Source organism: Anastrepha obliqua, chromosome 3 (genome assembly GCF_027943255.1).
Source record: "Anastrepha obliqua isolate idAnaObli1 chromosome 3, idAnaObli1_1.0, whole genome shotgun sequence".
Taxonomy (NCBI): domain Eukaryota; kingdom Metazoa; phylum Arthropoda; class Insecta; order Diptera; family Tephritidae; genus Anastrepha; species Anastrepha obliqua.
In genome coordinates this window covers 18,946,708-18,967,249 of record NC_072894.1, presented here as the reverse complement: position 1 = coordinate 18,967,249, position 20,542 = coordinate 18,946,708, and the positions used below count along the sequence as shown (strand labels likewise).

At 39.0% G+C, this 20,542-nt stretch overlaps 1 protein-coding gene across 1 annotated transcript; it reads left to right on the top strand.

The window, feature by feature from the left end:
• Positions 1–615: 615 nt before the first annotated feature.
• On the top strand, positions 616–17,861 carry LOC129240705 (opsin, ultraviolet-sensitive). The gene is made up of 4 exons (XM_054876658.1): positions 616–914; positions 5,012–5,200; positions 12,514–12,644; positions 16,987–17,861. The coding sequence occupies exons 1-4, from the start codon at positions 622–624 to the stop codon at positions 17,859–17,861; spliced, it is 1,488 nt and encodes a 495-aa protein (XP_054732633.1). The 5' UTR covers positions 616–621.
• Positions 17,862–20,542: the final 2,681 nt, after the last annotated feature.

Below are 20,542 nucleotides of genomic sequence, written 5' to 3'. Positions count from 1 at the left end.
AATTGAAAGGAAACGTCCGAAAAGTCAAATATAGCAAGCAAATGATTCAATTAACATAAATGGGAAAACTCAAACAAGCGCAATAACACCACCATTTGTAGAACACCAATTACGACTAGTGATTAAAACAACAAATTTAAAATTTGTCTTGAAATGAGCAGCAGTAACGGCAGGGCATCAGCAGTAATTGGCGATTGCATCTTTAGTAGCACCCACATGACATTGATGCCGTCAAAGCGGAGAACAAGCGCAAAAAGTACAACAAACTCACATCCATTGCCATAAACAATTGTTGTTATTTATACCCTAAAAGAGCAGCAAACAGAGCAACGGCAAAGTGGAAGCGAACTTACAACGAAAACGATCGAAAAACTACAGCAATCGCAGCAGCCTGAACGACAACAACAACGCATTTGACTACGACGACGCACAGCCATAAACGACAAACACAGCTGGTACCGAATTAAATTTTGTATTCTCAATCACATAAGGAACAACATAATTGACTTGAACGTGTTGCCAGTGCAATACTGTATAGGTATGCAACACTTCAGAAACGATTGAATGGCGCAAGGGAAATAACTAACAGAAAAGCTGTAAGTGTGCCAGCAACGGATAGACATGTACAACACGTTGGCAATTAGTCGCAGCACCAATACCAACAGTAGTGACAGTAGCAGTAACTTTGGCAGTCAAACTGGCAGAACCATCATGTCCGTTGCAACAACAATTGCCTCTACCTCTGCTACAATGGCAATGACCAATATACCCACCAATTTACTGCCGCCCAACAGCACGACAGACAGCTTTGAAAATCCTTGGCCACTTGATGATAGCACCTGGTCAACGTTGAATCAATCATCAACGGACAAAGACGATTTGATTGAAATGAATTTAGCAAATGAAACGTTAAAGTAAGTAAGAATTCACATACAGGGTAACTTAATAAGACCATCGATTTTGTTTTTTATAAATAAAACACAATAACATTTGTTGAAATAAATATTCAGAAAATTCAAAATACAAGTTTATTCCTCAAAAGTGATATTATTGCCTTCAAAGTACTGGCCATCCATTACGACGCATTTATGGCAGCTTTTAATCCAGCGCTCGAAACATTTCTGTAATTGTATCTTCGGTATAGCCATTAGAACCATCCCGGAATTTTCCTTTCCGCTGTTAAAACTCGTTTCCTCTAGTGATTTTTTGGCGCAATCAAACAGAAAAAAAGTTGCATGGAGTCATATTAGAAAAATTCGATGGCTGTTGGATGGTATTCGTTTCGTTCTTGGTCAAACATTCACTGATAACGATGACACTGTGCGACGGTGCGTTATCGTAGTGCAAAATGCACGAGTTGCTTTCCCACAAATACTTCCTTTTTTGGGAATTGCTTCACGTAAATCTCTCATTACGCTCAAATACTAGTCCTTATTAGCTGTCTGACCTTCTCGAAGTGTACAAAAATTCGTGGTATACAATGCCGTTGTAATTCACAAAAACCGTAGGCATCACCTTTTTTTAAACTGAAAACGGTGTGTTTTTTTGGCTGTTGGTTCATGTGGAGCTCTCCACTCACTACCTGATATCTGATGTTTGGATTGCGTGTCTTACTCATAAACTAACCTCTCTCCTTCAGTAATGATGCTGTTGGGCTTGATGAATTTTGGGTCGGATTCTCTCTTGGAAATCATGTCTTTGGTAATATCGGCGCAGTGTCTCTTTACAGCAATACGACTCAAGCCCAAATCATCTGCCAACTCCTTGATGGTTAATTTGCGGTTATTGATCAACCTTTTTTGTATTGAATTGATGCTTTTATCAGTTTTCGATGTCGACGGCCCGCCACTACGTTCTCTTTCCGTTATTCTCGATGGCCTCACGATGTCTTCTGAGGCGCTCATGTTACTTGAAAACGGCTGCTTTGTCTAGAGTATCTTTACAACAAAATTCTACCAACATATGTATGTAAGGTTTTCGCACCATTTTTAACCCAAAAATTTAATGCAAAGTCAAATCTATTTTTAACAGTCCAATATATCGAAAACACTTGCAAGACATCGTAATTTTTACAAATAAGTAACTTTTACAATAAAATTTTGCTACGAATGTTAATCACAGATGTGCAACTTAACAAGAAAAAAACAATTCAAATCAGTTCTGTTAGAGCGTCAACTGGCGGTTGTTCCGGTCCCTAGGGACGCACCCAGTTAGCCGTGGGTGAACATCCGTTATTTGCATCGAGTAGTCACCGTTGATGAAACTTGGATTCTTCATTACCCACCAGAAACTAAGCAACATTCAAAACAATGGATTTCCCCCGGTGAATGTGCTCAAAAAAAGGCGAAGAAAGTCCCATCGGCCGAAAAGGTCATGTCGACGATTTTTTCGGATGCAAACGGTAGCATCCTCATAGATTTTTTAGAAAAAGAAAGAACGATTACTGGATAATACTACAGTGAGTCATTGGACCACTTTCACAAAAAATTGAGGGAAACACGTCCGCATTTGGCCAGAAATAAGGCGCTGTTTCACCACAACAACCCGTCCGCACATTCATTCGGAGTTGTCGCCACCAAACTTCGTGAATTGCGCTCTGAATTGTTACCGCACCCCCGTATTCAGCCGATCTGGCTCCCTGTGACTTTTTCTTGTTCCCTAACATGAAGCAATGACTCGCGGGAAAAAATGTAATTCAAACAAGGAAGTCAGAGAGCCGAGACAGAGGCGTATTTTGGAGAGTTCGACAAATCCTATTTTTTGTAGGAGTTAAAAAATGGCCGGAGCGTCATGTCTGAGTCCCGCCAGCCCAACAACTACACCAAGCAAGGACTCGTTGTATTTGCATAATTATTTTCTTAAATGACATGTGGACTTTCGGTACCCCAAATGTGCGCCCATGAAGAAAAAATCGCTCAGTGCACGAAATTCACTTTTTGCAGAACCACCATTTTATAAAATGAAAAGGTCCGCATCAGCCTATAGCCTACTTCACATCTACTACAATATAATAGCAGGCCAATGCACTAGTAGAGAGAACGCATGACAGGTGGGCAGTGAGCGAAAAGCCCTGGCGGACGGTAGGCAGGTGAAGAGTGTTGGCCAAAACACAAAACGTTTATGATGATGTGACGAGACGCATGCAAATAACTGTTCTATTTAACATTTAGCAGCAATATTTGCTGACATATGCACATCTGCGAATAATATTTGTTAAATGTGAGGCTCTAGCGTACAATAATTGCGCAGGTGTTCATAAATTTCGTTCAAATATTTATACAGTTAAATTCATAGCATGCCAATTATCTTAAAATATTATAATAAACTAGGTGAATAACATCTGGTCGACTTTACGTGGGTATCTGTCGACGTCGACCTTACCGGTCAATTACGCACCCAATTGGTAGTTTCGTAAGGACACACTAGCCATCTTGGTGCGCTTGCTTCGAGGCTTATATAAACCTCTGCCGTACATTGACTCCAATACCCGGTTGCCATACAACTACATATCGAGCCCGAAAAGGCTCCAGCCGCATTTTTAATATTAAGCCACAACAACCACGAACTCCGAAACGAAGAAAACACTGCCCACCAGTACCCTCTGATCTCAGTTTCAGCGGAAAATCCGGTGCTTTAAGTTAGCTTCGGTAGGAAGTATAATGTTTTGACCCAGATTGAGCTCAATGGTTAAGTCCAGAGAACTTATTAACGGGATTTCAGCACACCTTCTACACCGAAGTATCCAAAATCAGTCATGCAGAAACTGAATGGACTTCGAAGACGAAGCCACTAACTACTCCTACGCCACAAGACAGATGGCTGCGGAATTCTTAACGGAAGTTTATACCGTCTTGAATGTAGTATACTGGCTAATTGAGAAAAAGTGGTGGGGTAGTAGTATTGGAATTTGATGTTACAGTAAAGCTGTACTGAAAGCACTGTTCGAAATTAATCGGTGAATGTAAAATAAAACTGAACTGTGTTGCAAAACACAGCAAAGTTTGTTTTATTTGGGTGCTTGAACATTGTGGTATTACAGGGAACGAGTTGGCTCACAGATTGGCTAATGAAGAAGCTGCAACCTGAAACCTTTCTAGATGGCAATACTGCATCGATTCAATTATATATTGACGACTTCATGAGGTCTACCCATAGAAGAGGTTGGTCTGTGTTGAACTCTTGCAGAGTAGCCAAGTGTTTTGTAAAGGAAGCAAACAGGAAATTAGCGACCTTTCTCCTAAAGCTTAGTAGGGCACAACTCCTGTGGTGATCCAATATACCTATGCCGTCTTGAGAATAAAGAAACTGCAAAGCACCAGTGCACCATGTCCTCTGTGGATGAAGATCCATTTTGCCTCTCGGCTTTGGCGTATCTCCTAGAGCCATCCACTCCTTTCTTTGCTTCATATTGATTTATAGGCACCATTTCTCATATCCCGTGACGCATCGGTACAAAAGCGCTGTTTATGACCGCGTGTTCCCCGATGGCGGGCGAAATGTTGAGAAGCAATTTAAGGGTGACTTTCTTTGTTTTTTCGTTGAGTTTGTGAGACACTTAAGCCATTGAATGAAGGTGATTGAGAACCGTTTTATGTGCGCACTTCATTTTCGCCGCCAATTCTCGACTGGTTTGACGACCTTTTCATTCAAAAGTGATTTGAGACGTTCTTCATCGAATTCAGAAGGTCTTCCGGTGCGGGACGTGCCATCGACATCAAATTCGCCATTTTTGAACATTGCAAACCAGTTGCATATTGGCAGCTTTTTGACCTCGATAAAAAGCAAAGAAGAGCAGGTGTCGTAAATGTTGCTTTTGCCTCCCGGGTATTCCATTTCTAAGCCTCAAAAAAACAAAAAATAAAAGCACTATGAACTTATTCCCCAACCCAATGTGTTCGGAGGTTTGCCATTATCTGCCGGAGGGCGACTGCAATTAGAAAAAAAAAGTTCTATCAATTGGTGTTTCGTGGCATGCGTTAAATGTGTTTGTTTTTTTCTTTTACATTTGCAGTACTTCATATCCGGCACTAAGGCGTTACGATGGCAATTATGATGTTTCGTACATAGGGAGGATAAACACATTTTGGTTGCGATTCGAACCACCAAGTACCCGCACTTACTATATTATGGCTATAATTTATATCATCATATCAACCGTTGGTTGTCTTGGCAATTCATTTGTCATATTTATGTTTCTACGGTAAGTGAATGAACAAGATAATTGCCGCATTTCCATGAATACAATTACACTTACCATACATATAAAAGTAATTATGTGTTCTTAGTACTTGCTATGGGGGTATACGTTTGTAAAAATACGGAGAAGTTCGTTTCATAGAAATACAGTGACCCAGAGAAATATTTTGAATAGCCGCTTGCTTGTACCAGTTGTTTGTACCAGAAATTTTCCTATTTTAAATGCGCATACCAACGGTTGCGCGTTTCCCAAAGAAATTGGGTGTTCAGAAAGCACAAATATTGTGCCGTTAAGTAATTGTAAGTATAGGCGACTTCGATTCGCCATGCATTAGTGAGTGGCGTATAGATGAAGCAACTGGTATAAATAAACATAAAGTATGTTGGTAGTATGGCGGCCACCGTAGCCGAATGGGTTGGTGCGTGATTACCATTCGGAATTCACAGAGAGATCGTTGGTTCGAATCTCGGTGAAAGCAAAATTAATAAAAAAAAAACATTTTTCTAATAGCGCTCGCCCCTCGGCAAACAATGCAAGCCTCCGAGTGTATTTCTGCCATGAAAAAGTTCCTCATAAAAATATCTGCGGTTCGGAGTGGGCTTGAAACTGTAGGTCCCTCCATTTGTGGAACAACATCAACACGCACACCACAAATAGGAGGAGGAGCTCGGCCAAGCACCTAACAGAAGTGTACGCGCCAATTATTTATTTTTTTTTTTATGTTGGTAGTATGAGAAAAGGGCAGCCACAAATTGCATTAGACCTTTTACCATACCAAAAGAGAATTCGCAATGTTAAAGCAACAAAAGTCTCCTTGCACGAAATCGTTATAATAAAACTCTTAAAGAAGAGAGTTGGCAGCATTTATAGTAGAGAGTTATGCCAGTTTCATGAGGTATAAACATACTCGCTAGCGGTGTTTCTTGCTCGATAACTTTATTGTTGCTTTAACATGCAAATTTCAAATTTCGTCAAGTGAGCAGATCCCTTTTCATACTTAGGCAGTATTATAGCCACTGAAGATAGTGGAAAGATAGACTCTACCGCCAGAATAAGCAAAGCAAACGGCGCGTTCGCACAACTTCGTTCCATATGATCATCGAGTGTCTTCAGCCTGCAAACAAAACTCCGAATTTTCAAGTCAAATGTAATGTCTTGCTGCTCAGGTATGACTCAGAAACCTGGCTTGGAAACATCCGGATAGTGAACAAAATGCAAAGCTGCGTAAACAGATATTTTCTGCGCAGAATATTGAAGATATGGTGGCTCAATACCATATGCAATGGCGAGCTGTACGAGAGGTATAAAACTCAACCGATAGCTGAGCTGATAAAGATATTGGTGGTGAATTGGCCATACGCTTCGCAAAGACGCAAGTGAAAATTGTCGCCAAGCCTTGGACTGGAACCCACAAGGTGCTTACAAGGTTGGTCACCAATCGTCATCGAGGAGAACGGTTCAGAAGGAAGTCGAAGAGTCTGAAAAGACGTGAAACGAAATTAAGCTTGTGGCCAAGAACAGAACAAGATGGAGATGTTTTATCGAGGCCCTATGCTAAAATATAGGAACTGATGGGGAGCAAATCTCAAACATGGCGAACAGAGGAGTGGCGAATCGAAGACGCCTTATAACAAAAAACGTGCGTGGCAATGAGATTCTGTGCTCACACAAGTATTTGGCTTACTCATTTTTATTCGATCACGTTTTGTTCGTTTATTTATTTTTAGCTGAACTGGGGGCTTCTAGCTGGTATTATTACTAATATTACTTGTCTTTAAATTCCTTTCATTTGTAATTGAGATAATTTAAGCATCGGTATGAATGGATCAAACTTTCACCCTGTAATACGTTTGGTAAATGCCGTAAAGCTATAGAAAATGTAACAAAACGGTGTAAAGAGAATTGTAATTTTTTATTTAATAATCTAAATTACAAAGTATTGTATGTAATTAAAAACAAGCCAAATTTGACAACTGAAATATTAGCAATCACTACGAGGTAGCTCAATAAGTTTTGGGGCTCGATAATAGAGTGTGTCACATTATTTTCTATAATGCAAAAAAATCAAGTATCGCGCAGTAATTGAATTTTTATTTTTGGAAAGCTTAAAAGCAACGGAAATTTATGAGCGAATGTTGAAAGTCTATAAAGACTTTTTACCATGAATTAGTGCAGTAGAAAGATCGGTTGCTGAATTCAAACGTGGTGGTACAAATCTTGAAGACCATCCACGTCAAGGACGTCCACCAGCAACGACACCAGAAACTGGAAAAAATACAAGATTTCGTATTGGAAAAGCGTCGAGTCACTCAAAGAGATTTAGTAGAAGCCCTAGCCATCTCTTTGGCGGAAAGAGCAGTGTTAGCAATATTTTGACAGAAGTCTTGGGATTCAGAAACCTGTGTGCACAATGAGTGCTAACAATGGAACAAAAACACATTCGAATACGATTTTATCAGCAACATTTAGAGGGTGTTGTGCGTCGATGCATCACTATGAATGAGACTTGTGTCTACCATGCCATGCGTCACCATGCTCCTAAATCAAAGCAAAAGGCTAAAGAGTGGTGTGAACCTGATTCTTCGGCTCCGATACGAATTTGTGTCCAGAAATCGGCCAAGTAGACGTTACATCAGTTTTTCGGAACGCGAAGGGAAGTTTGTTTGTGGATTATTTGCAAACTGGTAAAACAATAAATTCTGAATATTATTGTAACCTTTTAGACCAGCTGTTGGAAAAAATTCGTGAAAAAAGACCCAGTTTGCAAAAGAAAAAACTATTTTTCACAAGAGCATTTTGACAATGACTAAAATCCATGCATTCGAACTTTAATGGTTGGTGCATCCATCGTATTTACCAGGTTTATCCCCTAGTGACTTCCATCTTTTTCCAGATGTAAAAAATTCATGCGCGAAAAGCATTTTTCATCAAATTATGAGGTCATAACAGCTATTGTCATATTTTGCAGCCCTTCCAGATTCGGGGATGGAACTCATAAATTGGAATCTCGTTGGAACAAGTGGATTAATGATCAGGGAATCTATACTGAAAAATAAAGTGTATTTCAAACTATAAAAATGTGCTTTTCTTATCGTATTTACACTCGCTTTTTTTTTGTTTTTAATGTTATTTAAAGAGAAATGTATTCCTCATCTCTGTCGCGAAACATTCATTTTCATATCCCTACTAGAACTCTACGTTACACTTATCCATTTCATCTTAAAACGCTTAACATAAATGCTTCGCGCACCTAGAGAATTTAATGAGTTCTCGAGTCACGTTTCGCTTGACCTTTCCATGTGAAAGAAGGAATTTTTTAGCTCTTTTTCTTAATTATCTTTAGTAATTTAGGCTCATATTAGCTTTAAGAGGTCTATTAAAACTATGAAAAAATTAAATTAATGCATAAATTGTCACTCCAGCAGCATTTCCCAAAAATGAGATCTAAAATGAGAAGAACTGAATTTATGATGTTATAGTTATATACATGTATATATATAATTGGCGCTTACACCCTTTTTGGGTGTTTGGCCGAACAGTTTTAAGCCGTCTCCGAACGTTAGGTATTTTTTATGAGGAGCTTTTTCATAGCAGAAATACACTCGGAGCTTTGCCATTGCCTGCCAAGGGGCGAACACTATTAGAAAAGCTTTTTCTTCATTTTGGTGTTTTCCGATTTTCCGAAGATTCGAAGCTAGGTTCGCTCCGATATCCGAATGGTACGAGTAGTCACGTACCAACCCATTCGGCAACGGCGACCACTGATGTTATGATATTATACTCGTATAATACGAGTAATAACAAGGTATACTATAGATCGACAAGATTCTAATCAAATTGAATCGTTCACTGCCTGTTCGAAGGAAAGCCATGCATTCGTATTTGGCTTCTTTGTGTCTTCCTGATTGAGCCGACTGTACTTGTAGAATTTCTATGAGGCTGGACAAAATCGTTAATCGAGTTCCAATTTTGGTGGTGAAATCTTAAGAAATGGCATCTTTCTAAATCTACATAAATATATTTAAGTAATTTTTAACATATAAAACCCATTTTCTGCCCTTATTAAATCCGCCACTGGTAATTTATCGCACATGAGCACACCTGAATGGAAAAACAATGAACACATTTGAGTGAGAGTTCAATAAGGGATTTGAGGTGTTGAATTGAAGGCCAGATGTACACAGATATGTGCATTCCTGACGATGGTCCACTTTTGAGAAGGCTAGACAAAGTGCTGAGTAGGCAATTGCATTTGTTTGTGGAATCGTCATGTGAACGACTGTTGACACTGACACATTCTCCGAGATTGTAGCTTACCCCCACATTGATAGATATATGTATATAAGTACATATGAGTACTGTACTGTGTATATTGTAGTTATACATGCACAATCATAATAGGAAAATAAATACATCTGTACATCTACATATACATATATTTGAAAAATGCTTAGATTTTATTTATTTGATGATACTTGAAATTGTCTTGTCCTTCGAAAATGTTGGATGGAGAGAAGATTCAGAACACAATTTTGCCACTATTTGTGTATAAGTACTAGTAACTAGCTAATTTAAAAACGATATACAGGGTTTGATTGAAAAGTAATGAGCCTTATTTTTTTAAGCAGTTTTATTAAACCTTTTGGCTTATACAACTAATATTCTTCAAAATAGGACCCTTGAGCGTCAATACACCGCTGGTAGCGGTCCTTCCACTGCAGAAAACATTTTTTAAGCTCATCCGCCGGAATCGCGTTCAATTCGGCTGTCACAGTTTTTTGGATCGCCTCGATGGAGTCGAAACGTCTCCCCTTCAGCTTTCTTTTCAGGCGCGGGAACAAGAAGAAGTCCGGAGGGGACAGGTCTGGGCTGTAGGGAGAGTGGGGAAGCACCGGAACCCCCATCTTGGCCAATGCAGATGTGCAGAGGAAGGCGGTGTGCGCCGGCGCATTGTCGTGATGAAGGGTCCAATTGTTGACGAGGTCGGGCCGAACCCTTGAACGTCTTGTGGCACCGTTTTACCTGGGCACTAGACAGAGATTTGTCCCCGTAAGCCTCCTTGAGTAACCCAATGGTTTCGGTACACGTTTTGTTTAGCTTTACGCAAAATTTGATCGAGTAACGTTGCTCCAATGATCGCTGCATTTTCGCCACTGCAAAATCCTAACATACTTTTAAAACAGCTTTCACGTGCGGAGCGATGTTGACTGCACCGCTGTTGCTAGCGAACTGGGACCGGTTTCTAGTGGAAGGGGAAGGTCCAACGACCATTTTCCCCCACCAGCCGATTCGGTTGATCACTTGGCAGACGCTCCCCGCAGGAAGGCTCATTACTTTTCAATCAAACCCTGTATGTGTGTACTTACATATTTACTTATTTTTGTTTTTATGTTTGCTCTGTGAATTAATTTATTGTTACGTTTTTGCTTACAAGAATGAAGTCGAAAATATTCTCTTTACTTTGATCTATCAGGTGTATTAAATCTTAAATTTTTTTCAATTGCTTCCACATTGCATATATCCGCTTAAACGTGCTTATGACAAATTAATATGTATATCTGTTTGAAATTTGTTAACGATTTTATGTTAAAGTTTCATATAGGTATTAATATACTTTTGCATCAAAGTTGCCCCAGGCATGAAATACTGGTTGGTTTAAAAAGTTCGGTACAGAATACAGTAAATGTAACTGTATTCCAATAACACGGGTTGAAAGCACTAAATATCTTGGCATTTTAATCGATTATAAGTTAAAATGGGATTTTCAAATTAATTATTTAATAAAGCGAAATAGATATTTAATCTTTGTTTTTGCCAAATTAAAATATATATTAAACAAAGAACAATTATTAACTATTTATTATGCCCTATTTGAGTCAGTCACCTCTTACGGTATCGTAGCTTGGGGAGGTGCGTACAAATCTGAACTAAATAGGATTGAATTAGTACAAAATAAAATATTAAAAATAATATTTAAGAGTAAACAAAACTCAATAACAGATAATTCCTTAAATATTAACAACATTCTTTCGATAAAAAAGTTGTTCTACTTTACAGCTTTAATACAAAATTACAATAACTTAACTTCTTTTCTATCAAGGATAATAAATACTAGAAATAGACAAATTGAGCACATAAAATGTAAATTACGTATTGATTCAAAATGTTACATAAACCATAGCATTCAAATATTTAATCAGCTTCCAAAGAGGTTAAAAGCCTATGATGTAATTAACGACAAAAATAAAAAAGATATAAAAATCTGGTTAACAAAAACTAATCTACACCTATGATATTTGTTAATATCCCGCTATTTCATTGTAAAATAAAAAAAAATAAAAAAAATAAAAAAAAAAAAAAAAAATTATTTTATGTTCTTCATAGAACCGCTAGATATAAGTAAGTTTGTTGTTAGTTAGTTAGTAAGTCAAATGTATGTTACGTATGTTACATACAAAATTTATTTTGTTAAATGTTATATTTAGTTTATAAGATTGTCATTATAAATGCTACTAGCCTACGAACAGACTTTTAATAGTCTCTGTAGGACTTACAGTTTATTGTAAATTATAATGTATTATTATACTAGTAATAAATAAATTCAAAATTCAAATTCAAATGTACTTTAAAACAGGGCGCACAGGTTTAGTAAGCTAAAGAGAGCCAAATAGAATCAGTGGCGAGGCATTTCAAGAAGACAATTACAATGGAAATTTCTCGGGCAGTTCAGGAGATCCCCACCCTAGAGCTATGTGCCAGAGAATGTGATTTGGAACTGCCATCTGCACTTTTGCAGATCTCACAAAATATAAAATAATGTTTTTTCCGGCCGCCGTAGTCGAATGGGTTGGTGAGTGACTACCATTCGCATATCGGAGCGAACCTAGCTTCGAATCTTCGTGAAACACCAAATCGAAGAAAAAGCTTTTCTAATAGCGGTCGCAGCTCGGCAACCAATGGCAAACCTACGATTTCTGCCAAGAAAAAACCATCCCCCGTTCGGAGTTGGCTGAAAATTGTAGGGCTCTTCATTTGTGGAGCAACAACAAGATATACAACACAAATAGAAGGAGGAGCTCAGCCAAACACCTGAAGTGTGCGCGCCAATTATTTATTTATTTTTTTTTTTTTAATCATAGTCCGAATTCTGGCTTGTTTATATCTAAAATAAGTCAGTTATGCCCTAGCTTTCTAAAAATATAACTCACTATTGCCTTTATCACATAAATTTCACATTTATGGTATGTTATATATAAACTTGATTTTTATTACAAAATATATTTCTAACAAACCACTTGCTTGGTATTTTCTTACAGCTGCAAGTCCTTGCGCACACCTGCAAACATATTGGTCATCAATTTGGCTGTGAGTGATCTTCTCATGTTGAGCAAATGCCCCATTGCCATTTATAATAACTTCAAACAGGGTCCAGCCCTTGGTGATGTTGGTAAGTAAAACAGAAAGAGTAATATGAGTTGCAAGTAAAAGTAAAAATTTCATTTCAATAAGTCAAATTGATAACTCCTAAATCCATCACTTTGCAAAGAAACTTTCCTAATCCTTGCTCTTAAATGATCGCCCAGTGTTGCCTGTCATCAGTAAAAGTATTAGGGGTTGCTCTGCCCGCAACAGTATTGGAAGTCTGCTAGAACTGTTTCAGAACGCGTACCGCTTTCGTTATCAACGAACTTAAATCGGGACCTACTAATAAAGATTTCTCTATCCTGTGAAGGCTAAGGCGGATAGTACACTGAAATGCTGTACTTGTTCAGAATCCTTTTGATAGACAATACGGAATAAGCGAATGCATTTTCTTGACAGAGAACCGTAGATCATAGTTTACTGCTATTTCTTAATATTTCTATGAAGGCAGCTTTTTTTTTTGTCGGGACATACTAGCAAATACAGCACTCAGACACAATTAAGCCCATTGTACTGCACTCGGATTTCCTTTTTAATTTTCTTTAAATCTACTCGACCGAAGAAATGCGAGTAGATTTTGTGGTGCCAATGAGCCAAGGTGGTCACTTCTTAACACATCAGTTCCAAAGTTCTCAAGCCTGGTTCGAGAGAAGGCGGGGCAGACGCACAGAAAGTGGTCCGCCGTGTCATCCTCCTCTCCATATGCTGGGCAGAGTGCACAGTCTGAGGTGCCCACCTTTTCCATGTGCTTTGCTCATAGAAAGTGGCCCGTCTTCAATCCAACCATCCTCCTACAGTCCCCTCTGCTTAGTGACAGGAGGAACTGCGACAGTCGTTCGTGCATGACTGGTAACATCAGTTTTGTCCATCTGCAGGCTTTCTCAGGATTTACAGCACTCGACTACCCTTGAAATGGGGCCTGTCTATGGCCATGAGCGCAGCTTGACCGTCGCCGCAGACACTTATAGATCTGCTTCTCCATCTGTTTTCCACAACAAAGTTCATTGCTTCCGCACAACATACACTTCTGCATGAAACACAGATACGCACATTCCAAGAGCAAAGTGTAGTTTTTTCCCGCTGGATTCCACGTAGACACCAGAGCCGGAGCCGTGCTCGGTCCTGGAGCTATCTGTGAAAATGCGTAAACAGTGTTTGCCGGACTCATTTTCAGAGTTTTGCCTCTGGCAGCACCACACTGTATCTCTTGTCAAGCACGACTCTGGATGGTATGGAGTTAAGAGCATGGCGAGGATCGTTGGATCAAGGACCAAGCCTACTCTGTTGTCCAATGCCGGAAAGGGGCCGTGCCAATTCCCATTGAGTTTCAGCAAGCAGATGGCCTTCAAGACCTCTCCTTGGATGAAATCATCAAGTGGTGGTAGGAGGCAGAAATGTGAACTAATAGTTTGAACTTCAGATTCAGTATGTATCCGTAGCAATCTTTCCCAGTTTCATGTGAAATTTCACAACAATTCGTTGCGCAATCGTTATGTTCAACATTTTTTCAACGAAAAAAATAAAAACGTAAACAAACGCTAATGCGAATGAAGTCTATGTATATACTGCTTTTTTTATAAAAGTGGAGATACTTGACTTATAAGAAAAATACTCACTTTTAACAGCCAACGCTTGCCGCATGGGTATTTCTTATTCAAATATAGCCTGCTGGATATCAGAGCATGAAATTGAGGATAGCAGCGAGATGGAGTACGTAACGAAGAAAGGCGACACATTAAAATTGTATAAACCAGACTCCTTTTGCGATCTTATCAAAGCCCACTTAAAGAAGCTATAACCGACTAAAAGACGCAGTGCTCATACGTTACTGGATGGGAAGTCCAATAGACAGGCAGGCAAAACAATTTATACTGCCTTCTAGAACAGAATCAGGTGGGCTCCTAAATATGGATAGAGAGAACTTGCGAGCTCTCACTGGATACTATACGGCACATTATATTCTTTGTTATCGCTCCAGAAAATTGGACTTCATTGAAACAAGTAACTGTCATTTTTGCGAGCTGAATAATGGAAAACCAAAGCACAGCCTCTTCGAATGTTCCACAAGGTCGAAGGACAAAGGACAACAATTTGGGAGTATTGTTCTGGCGTTAAACGATGTCTTGCCAAACCTTACTGAACTGAAATGCCAATACAGTTTATTAGTCTCAGCTGTCGAGCCACATTTATCGATATCGATAAGTCCCATGCAGCTATATAAACACCCTTTATATTCATATTTAAAGTAAGATCAAAATCCTTGAATTCTCACTCGCTCAAATTCTCAATTGATTTAGCTCTTACATCCATACTAAGGAAGGTAGGAATATCTGCTGTGATTTAGCTTTAAGTATTGAGGTGTTAATCATATCGTCATTTCACCCAAACGGAAACAAATGCTACGGTTCTGAAAATATTCGGCCAAAATCGCGTAAGCGGTTAGGGGGCGTCCATAAATTACGTGAGATGTTTAAGGGGGGAGGGGGTCGAGTCAAATCTCATCTAATCTTACGTTGGAGAGAGGGGGGGTCTCGGCAAATATCACGCAATTTTTTTCATGCGTTGTTGAATAAATGAAAATACCGCTGGCTTACCAACTCTTGAGCATGAAACATAAAGTTGGCCATGAGAAAAACATGGGTATTCTAAATCAATACCACAAATTGATACAGTTTGGCCTTGTGACTTATTAATAGTAATCGCGAATGCAATTACACTTATAACTCTCAGCAATATTGATTACTAGTCTTAACTAGTCGTAAATAAAAGCACGAAGCAAATTTTTTTTCTTTTTACAATAACAATCCAACGCTTTTACATAAGAAGCCCACATTTTGAAAAAACTCACGTGAGATTGGGGGATGGGGGAAGGGATTGAATAAAATCTCACGACATCTCACCAGGGGGGGAGGGAGGTACAGAAAATTAAAAAAAACACCTCACGTAATTTATGAACGCCCCCTTATCGCGCCCCAATCAAGCAGAAAACGAATAAGTTGTTAAATTTCATTATCCGTATATACATTTTTATATTATTTTTACGAGGAGAATACAATAAGTACCTGTATTAGAAATGAAGACACCATTCCTTCAAATTTTTTTTGTTTATTTTTCAACATAGTCCCCTTTTAGAAAAATACACTTCTCCCAACGCTTTGGCCATTTTCTTAACCCCACCAAAATACATCTCTGTCTTGGCGATGACTTAATCGTTTCAACTAAATTTTTTTCCCGCGAGTCATTTAGTTTAGGGAACAAGAAAAAGATACAAGGAGACAGATCGGGTGAATACGGGGATGCGGCAACAATTCACAACGCAGTTCACAGTTTGATGGCGACAACTCCGGTTGAAAGTGCTGGTGCGTTATTGTGGTGAAACCGCACGTTCTTTTTCACTAAATGCGGACGTGTCTCCTTCAATTTTTTGTCAAATACTACTCGTGATCGTTCTTCCTATTTCTAAAAAATCTACAAGGATATCACCGTTCGCATAAGACCTTTCCGGCCGATAGGACTGTCTTCGCCTTCTTTGGAGTAGATTTTCGAAAGAAATCCATTGCTTTGAATGCTGCTTAGTTTCTAGTGGGGAATGAGGAATCCAGGTTTCGCCAACGGTGACAACTCGTCCCACAAATCCCCTCGAATCTCTCGTACCACTGTTCTCTTAAATCGCATCCGCGAGTAATCGTGGCACTCATCGGGCCGACAATTATTTCATCGCCAACTTATCATGGGAAATATTAATTGCCATTCCGATCGGCACACGTATGGCCTCTGTTACTTCGCGCACTTTCGATCGTCGATCAGCGAGAATCATGCGATGGACTTTTTGCTTGAATTCCTCGATAATAACATCTGCCGGGCGTCCTAGTCGCTTCTCATCAAAAAAGGATATTCGCCGACGTTTAAATTCGTTGAACCAATATCTAACTGTGGTCATAGATGGCGAAGCTTCCCCATAGACAGCATCGAAATTTGCTTTTAACTTTTCGCATTTTTTCCAATCCAAAAACAAGCAGGAATTACAGCACGATTCTGCTCTCTTTCCATCTTAGCGCAAATCACGAAACACGTCTTACTCAAATAGCTGCCCAATCCAAAATAGCCTATCAATCAATCTGAAATTTATTTGGTCGTCGTTTGATAGATGGCAGCGCATGACCAACTTCCCTCAGGAACGTCTTCTGTCATCAAACACGGGTACTTATTGAATCGCCCTCGTATTTATATTTTAAGAAAGCGTAAAACTAAGCGTCTTCTGATAAATGATTACAAAATATTTTTTCTATAAAATAATTCTATAAACGATTAACTTATTTTGCTTCATCTTCTTTATGTATCTTTTTTCTTCTACTTCTTACTTATAGGTTGTCGCATCTACGGTTTCCTCGGTGGTCTTAGTGGCACCGCATCAATAGGAACACTAACTGCCATAGCACTCGATCGATATAATGTTGTCGTGCATCCACTCGACCCATTACGTAAGACGGCCAAACTACGTTCTACCTACGTTATAACCATAATTTGGATCTACAGTTTTGCCTTCTCCATTGTGCCAGCTCTGGATATTGGTCTATCTGTATATGTACCCGAAGGTTTCCTTACCACCTGCAGTTTCGATTACCTTGACAAAGGTCTGGGTCCGCGCATTTTCATGTTTTCATTCTTCGTAGCCGCGTGGTGTGTGCCCTTCAGCATCATCTGTTTCTCATATTTCTACATCTTGAAAGTGGTGTTTGCCGCCAATCGCATACAATCCAACAAAGACAAGAATAAGACTGAACAAAACTTGGCCATAAATATTGCGGGTATCATCGGTTTGTGGTTTCTAGCTTGGACGCCATACTCAGTAGTCGCTATGATGGGCGTTTTCGGAAAACAGAAATATCTAACGCCACTAAGTTCAATGATACCGGCGCTCTTCTGCAAGACTTCAGCCTGCATTAATCCGTATCTTTATGCGGCGACACATCCACGCTTTCGTATGGAATTTCGTCGCCTCTGGATGGGGCGAAGGCAATTACGTCGTACCTCCACGACACGCTCATCATATCTAACACGTTCGTCGACTAGGCGGTTGAGTGTTTTCAAAGATGTGGACATGAGAAATCGTAGTAATGATAATACGAAAAAAAATAATAATTTGCAAGCACTACAAGAAGTGACGGAGGAGAACGATGAAAATTATGAATTTTCGATACAGGGAAATTTTAGCGATGGCATAGAGCAAAGCCGTTTCTAATAAACGGAGCTTTTTGTCGTTTTCTGTTTTCGTTTTAACTAGAAACTTCTGATTGGAAAAAAAATGTTGTTAACTTTGCAAACTTGTGCAAGTTTTAAGTGCATATGCAGCATAACTAAGTACTTGTGTACTTGGTTTAGGAAGTATGAGAAGATGTTGTACTTGGAAAACCATAGACTCAACAGTAACTGAATTTTAAATCAAGCCGAATCAGCGAGACCCCTAATAAGGGCATGTACATGCACCCTTATTGGTATTTTTGAATAAGCCCAGTAGAGCCTGGAATCATCGTGAGAGTTTCTGATTGCTTTCTTATGACTATAAAACTCCCAACTGCTCCCTAAACTTCTATTTATAAGTATGGCATTTTAAATACTTTTTGTTTATCATTATAGGGCATCCCTAGCAGATCTAGTAAAGAAAAAAAATCCAATTTGTCTGCTAAACGATCAATGATCGAGTGCTGCCAGAAAAACCATACCGAAAATCTGCTTAACGAATAGGATTAATGAAAGTCTGTTCTTATATATAATATTATAGAAATTTTAAGAATTGCTGTTTTAAATTGTTTTTTGTGTTCAATTTATAGATTTTTCTATGATGTGACTGTAATTTATTTTTCCTTTTTTTTGTTAGGAAGTTTTTCTTAAAATATATTACAAAAGTTATATTATCATCTTTCAAAGCATCTGCAAAGCTCATAATTTTATTGAAGTAAGGCACGAAATATATTTAGTAATAAATATAATTAAATTGTTTAAAAATATGTTTTGCTTGCACTCTTCCCACCTCAGTTTGAGCAAACTTCACGTCCCCAAAAATTTCACTTAGACATTTTCAAATCGATAGTTCACTGACTTTGTCTTTTAAATGCATGCATACGTAAAAAAATATGTATGTATATATATATATGATTTGCAATAAAATTCTGACCATTACTAGAAAGTTGAAGACGAATACACAGTAAGCCAAAAAGAAACTGAGCAACTAATATTGTACATTTAACTCAAATATCAAATTTATGTAAATAAAGATTTTTAGGAAATCATTTGCGTTGAATATATTTCAGTTGTAACCATTTAATATGCATAATTGTTGTTTTAATATTAACGGTAACTCCGCTTGTTTAAGTAATAACCGCTATAGCATAATTCATCAAAGTCAAACAAAAAGTGGGACACCCTACCTTTTTTGCACGTTTAAGTGAACTGTTCTTTTTAAGTTTCTTTAAATCTACTCGTCCTCCGAAGAAATCTGAGTAAAACTTGTGGTACCAAGGAGACAAGTTGATCGCTTCTTAACACATCAGTCCCCAAGACCAGACACATAAAAAGTGGTCCGCGATCTCATTCCCCTTTCCACATGCTAGACAAAGTGGACTGTCTGAGAGGCTTACCTTTTTCATGTACTTTGCCCATGACTAGAAAGTGGCCCATCATCAAACCAACCAGCTGCCTACAGTCGCTTCTGCTTAATAACAGGAGGATCTGCGACAGTCGGTCGGATATGATAGATAACATCAGTTTTGTCCATATGCAGCCTCTCTCAGCCTGCCAAGCTCGCTTGTGGGTTGAAGTTATCCGTTTGCTAACCGTGGCTTTCATGGCTGTAGAAGGGAGAGTTCATTGCTTTTAGAACACCATACATCTCCGCTTGAAGCACAGATGCGTACATTTCAAGAGCAAAGTGTAGTTTTGTCCGGCTGAACTCCACATACACACCAGAGCCGGAACGATGCTCGGTACTGGAGTCATCCGTGAAAATGCTTAAACATTGTTTGTCGGGCGCATTTTCAGAGTGTGACCATAATTGAGACTCTACCACCACAACACTGTGTCTCAAGGGGCATGGATAGAATCGTTGGATCATGTCTTCTATGTTGCCCAAAGCAGTGTACTATTGAGGATTACACCAAGGTATTTGATTTCTTTGGAGAGCTAGACTGTGACTCCTTTTAGCTTAGGCAGAAGGAGTCCATCAAGCATCCACCTTCTGGTAAAGAGGACAACATCAGTCTTGGTAGGGTTTGCCGATAGCCTATTAGAGTAGCACCAAGTGTCAATCATATCCATAGTTTTTTGCACTTTTTTACAGATATTCATAAGCGAAGGGCCTGTTAAAAGACAGGCAATGTCGTCCGCATATGCTTGTGCGTAGACTCATCATTCATTTAAGGCAGGGAGTAAAGGATCGATCATCATGCACTAGAGCACTGGATCGATCCCCTTACCCTTGGGGGCAGCCTCTATTAACCGCGGATGATATCAGCAGATCTTCCTCTGCTCACAGCCTAACGATTCTTTCAGCTAGCACTGAACGAATTCAATTCACCAGCACCCGGTCTACGACATGCCTAGTAGCAGAGCTGCACATACTGTCCAGAGTGGCAATATCAAACGCCCCCATTATGTCCAAAAAGATACCCATACCATAGTCCATTCTGTCGATAGATACGTCTACCCTAGCAACAAGATTTCACAGTGTCGATTCTCAGGATTTTCCCCTTTGATAGACATATCAGATTAGTAGTAAAAATTGCCTATCACCATTGAAGAGATATGGGAAAATATTCCACCTAAACTCTGGTAGACTGCGAGCAACGACGTCTATAAGCAGTAATTAGAGCGAAAGGATGTTACACAAAATATTGTATTTGTTCAACAATTTTCCTTTACGTCCAT

What these genes read in the sequence shown, in the direction of transcription:
- LOC129240705 (XM_054876658.1), top strand. Translation starts at nt 622, where the DNA reads ATGTACAACACGTTGGCAATTAGTCGCAGCACCAATACCAACAGTAGT. An exon ending in TTAGCAAATGAAACGTTAAA is followed by an intron (nt 915 to 5,011) that starts GTAAGTAAGAAT and finishes TTACATTTGCAG; the next exon opens with TACTTCATATCCGGCACTAA. An exon ending in TCCAGCCCTTGGTGATGTTG is followed by an intron (nt 12,645 to 16,986) that starts GTAAGTAAAACA and finishes TCTTACTTATAG; the next exon opens with GTTGTCGCATCTACGGTTTC.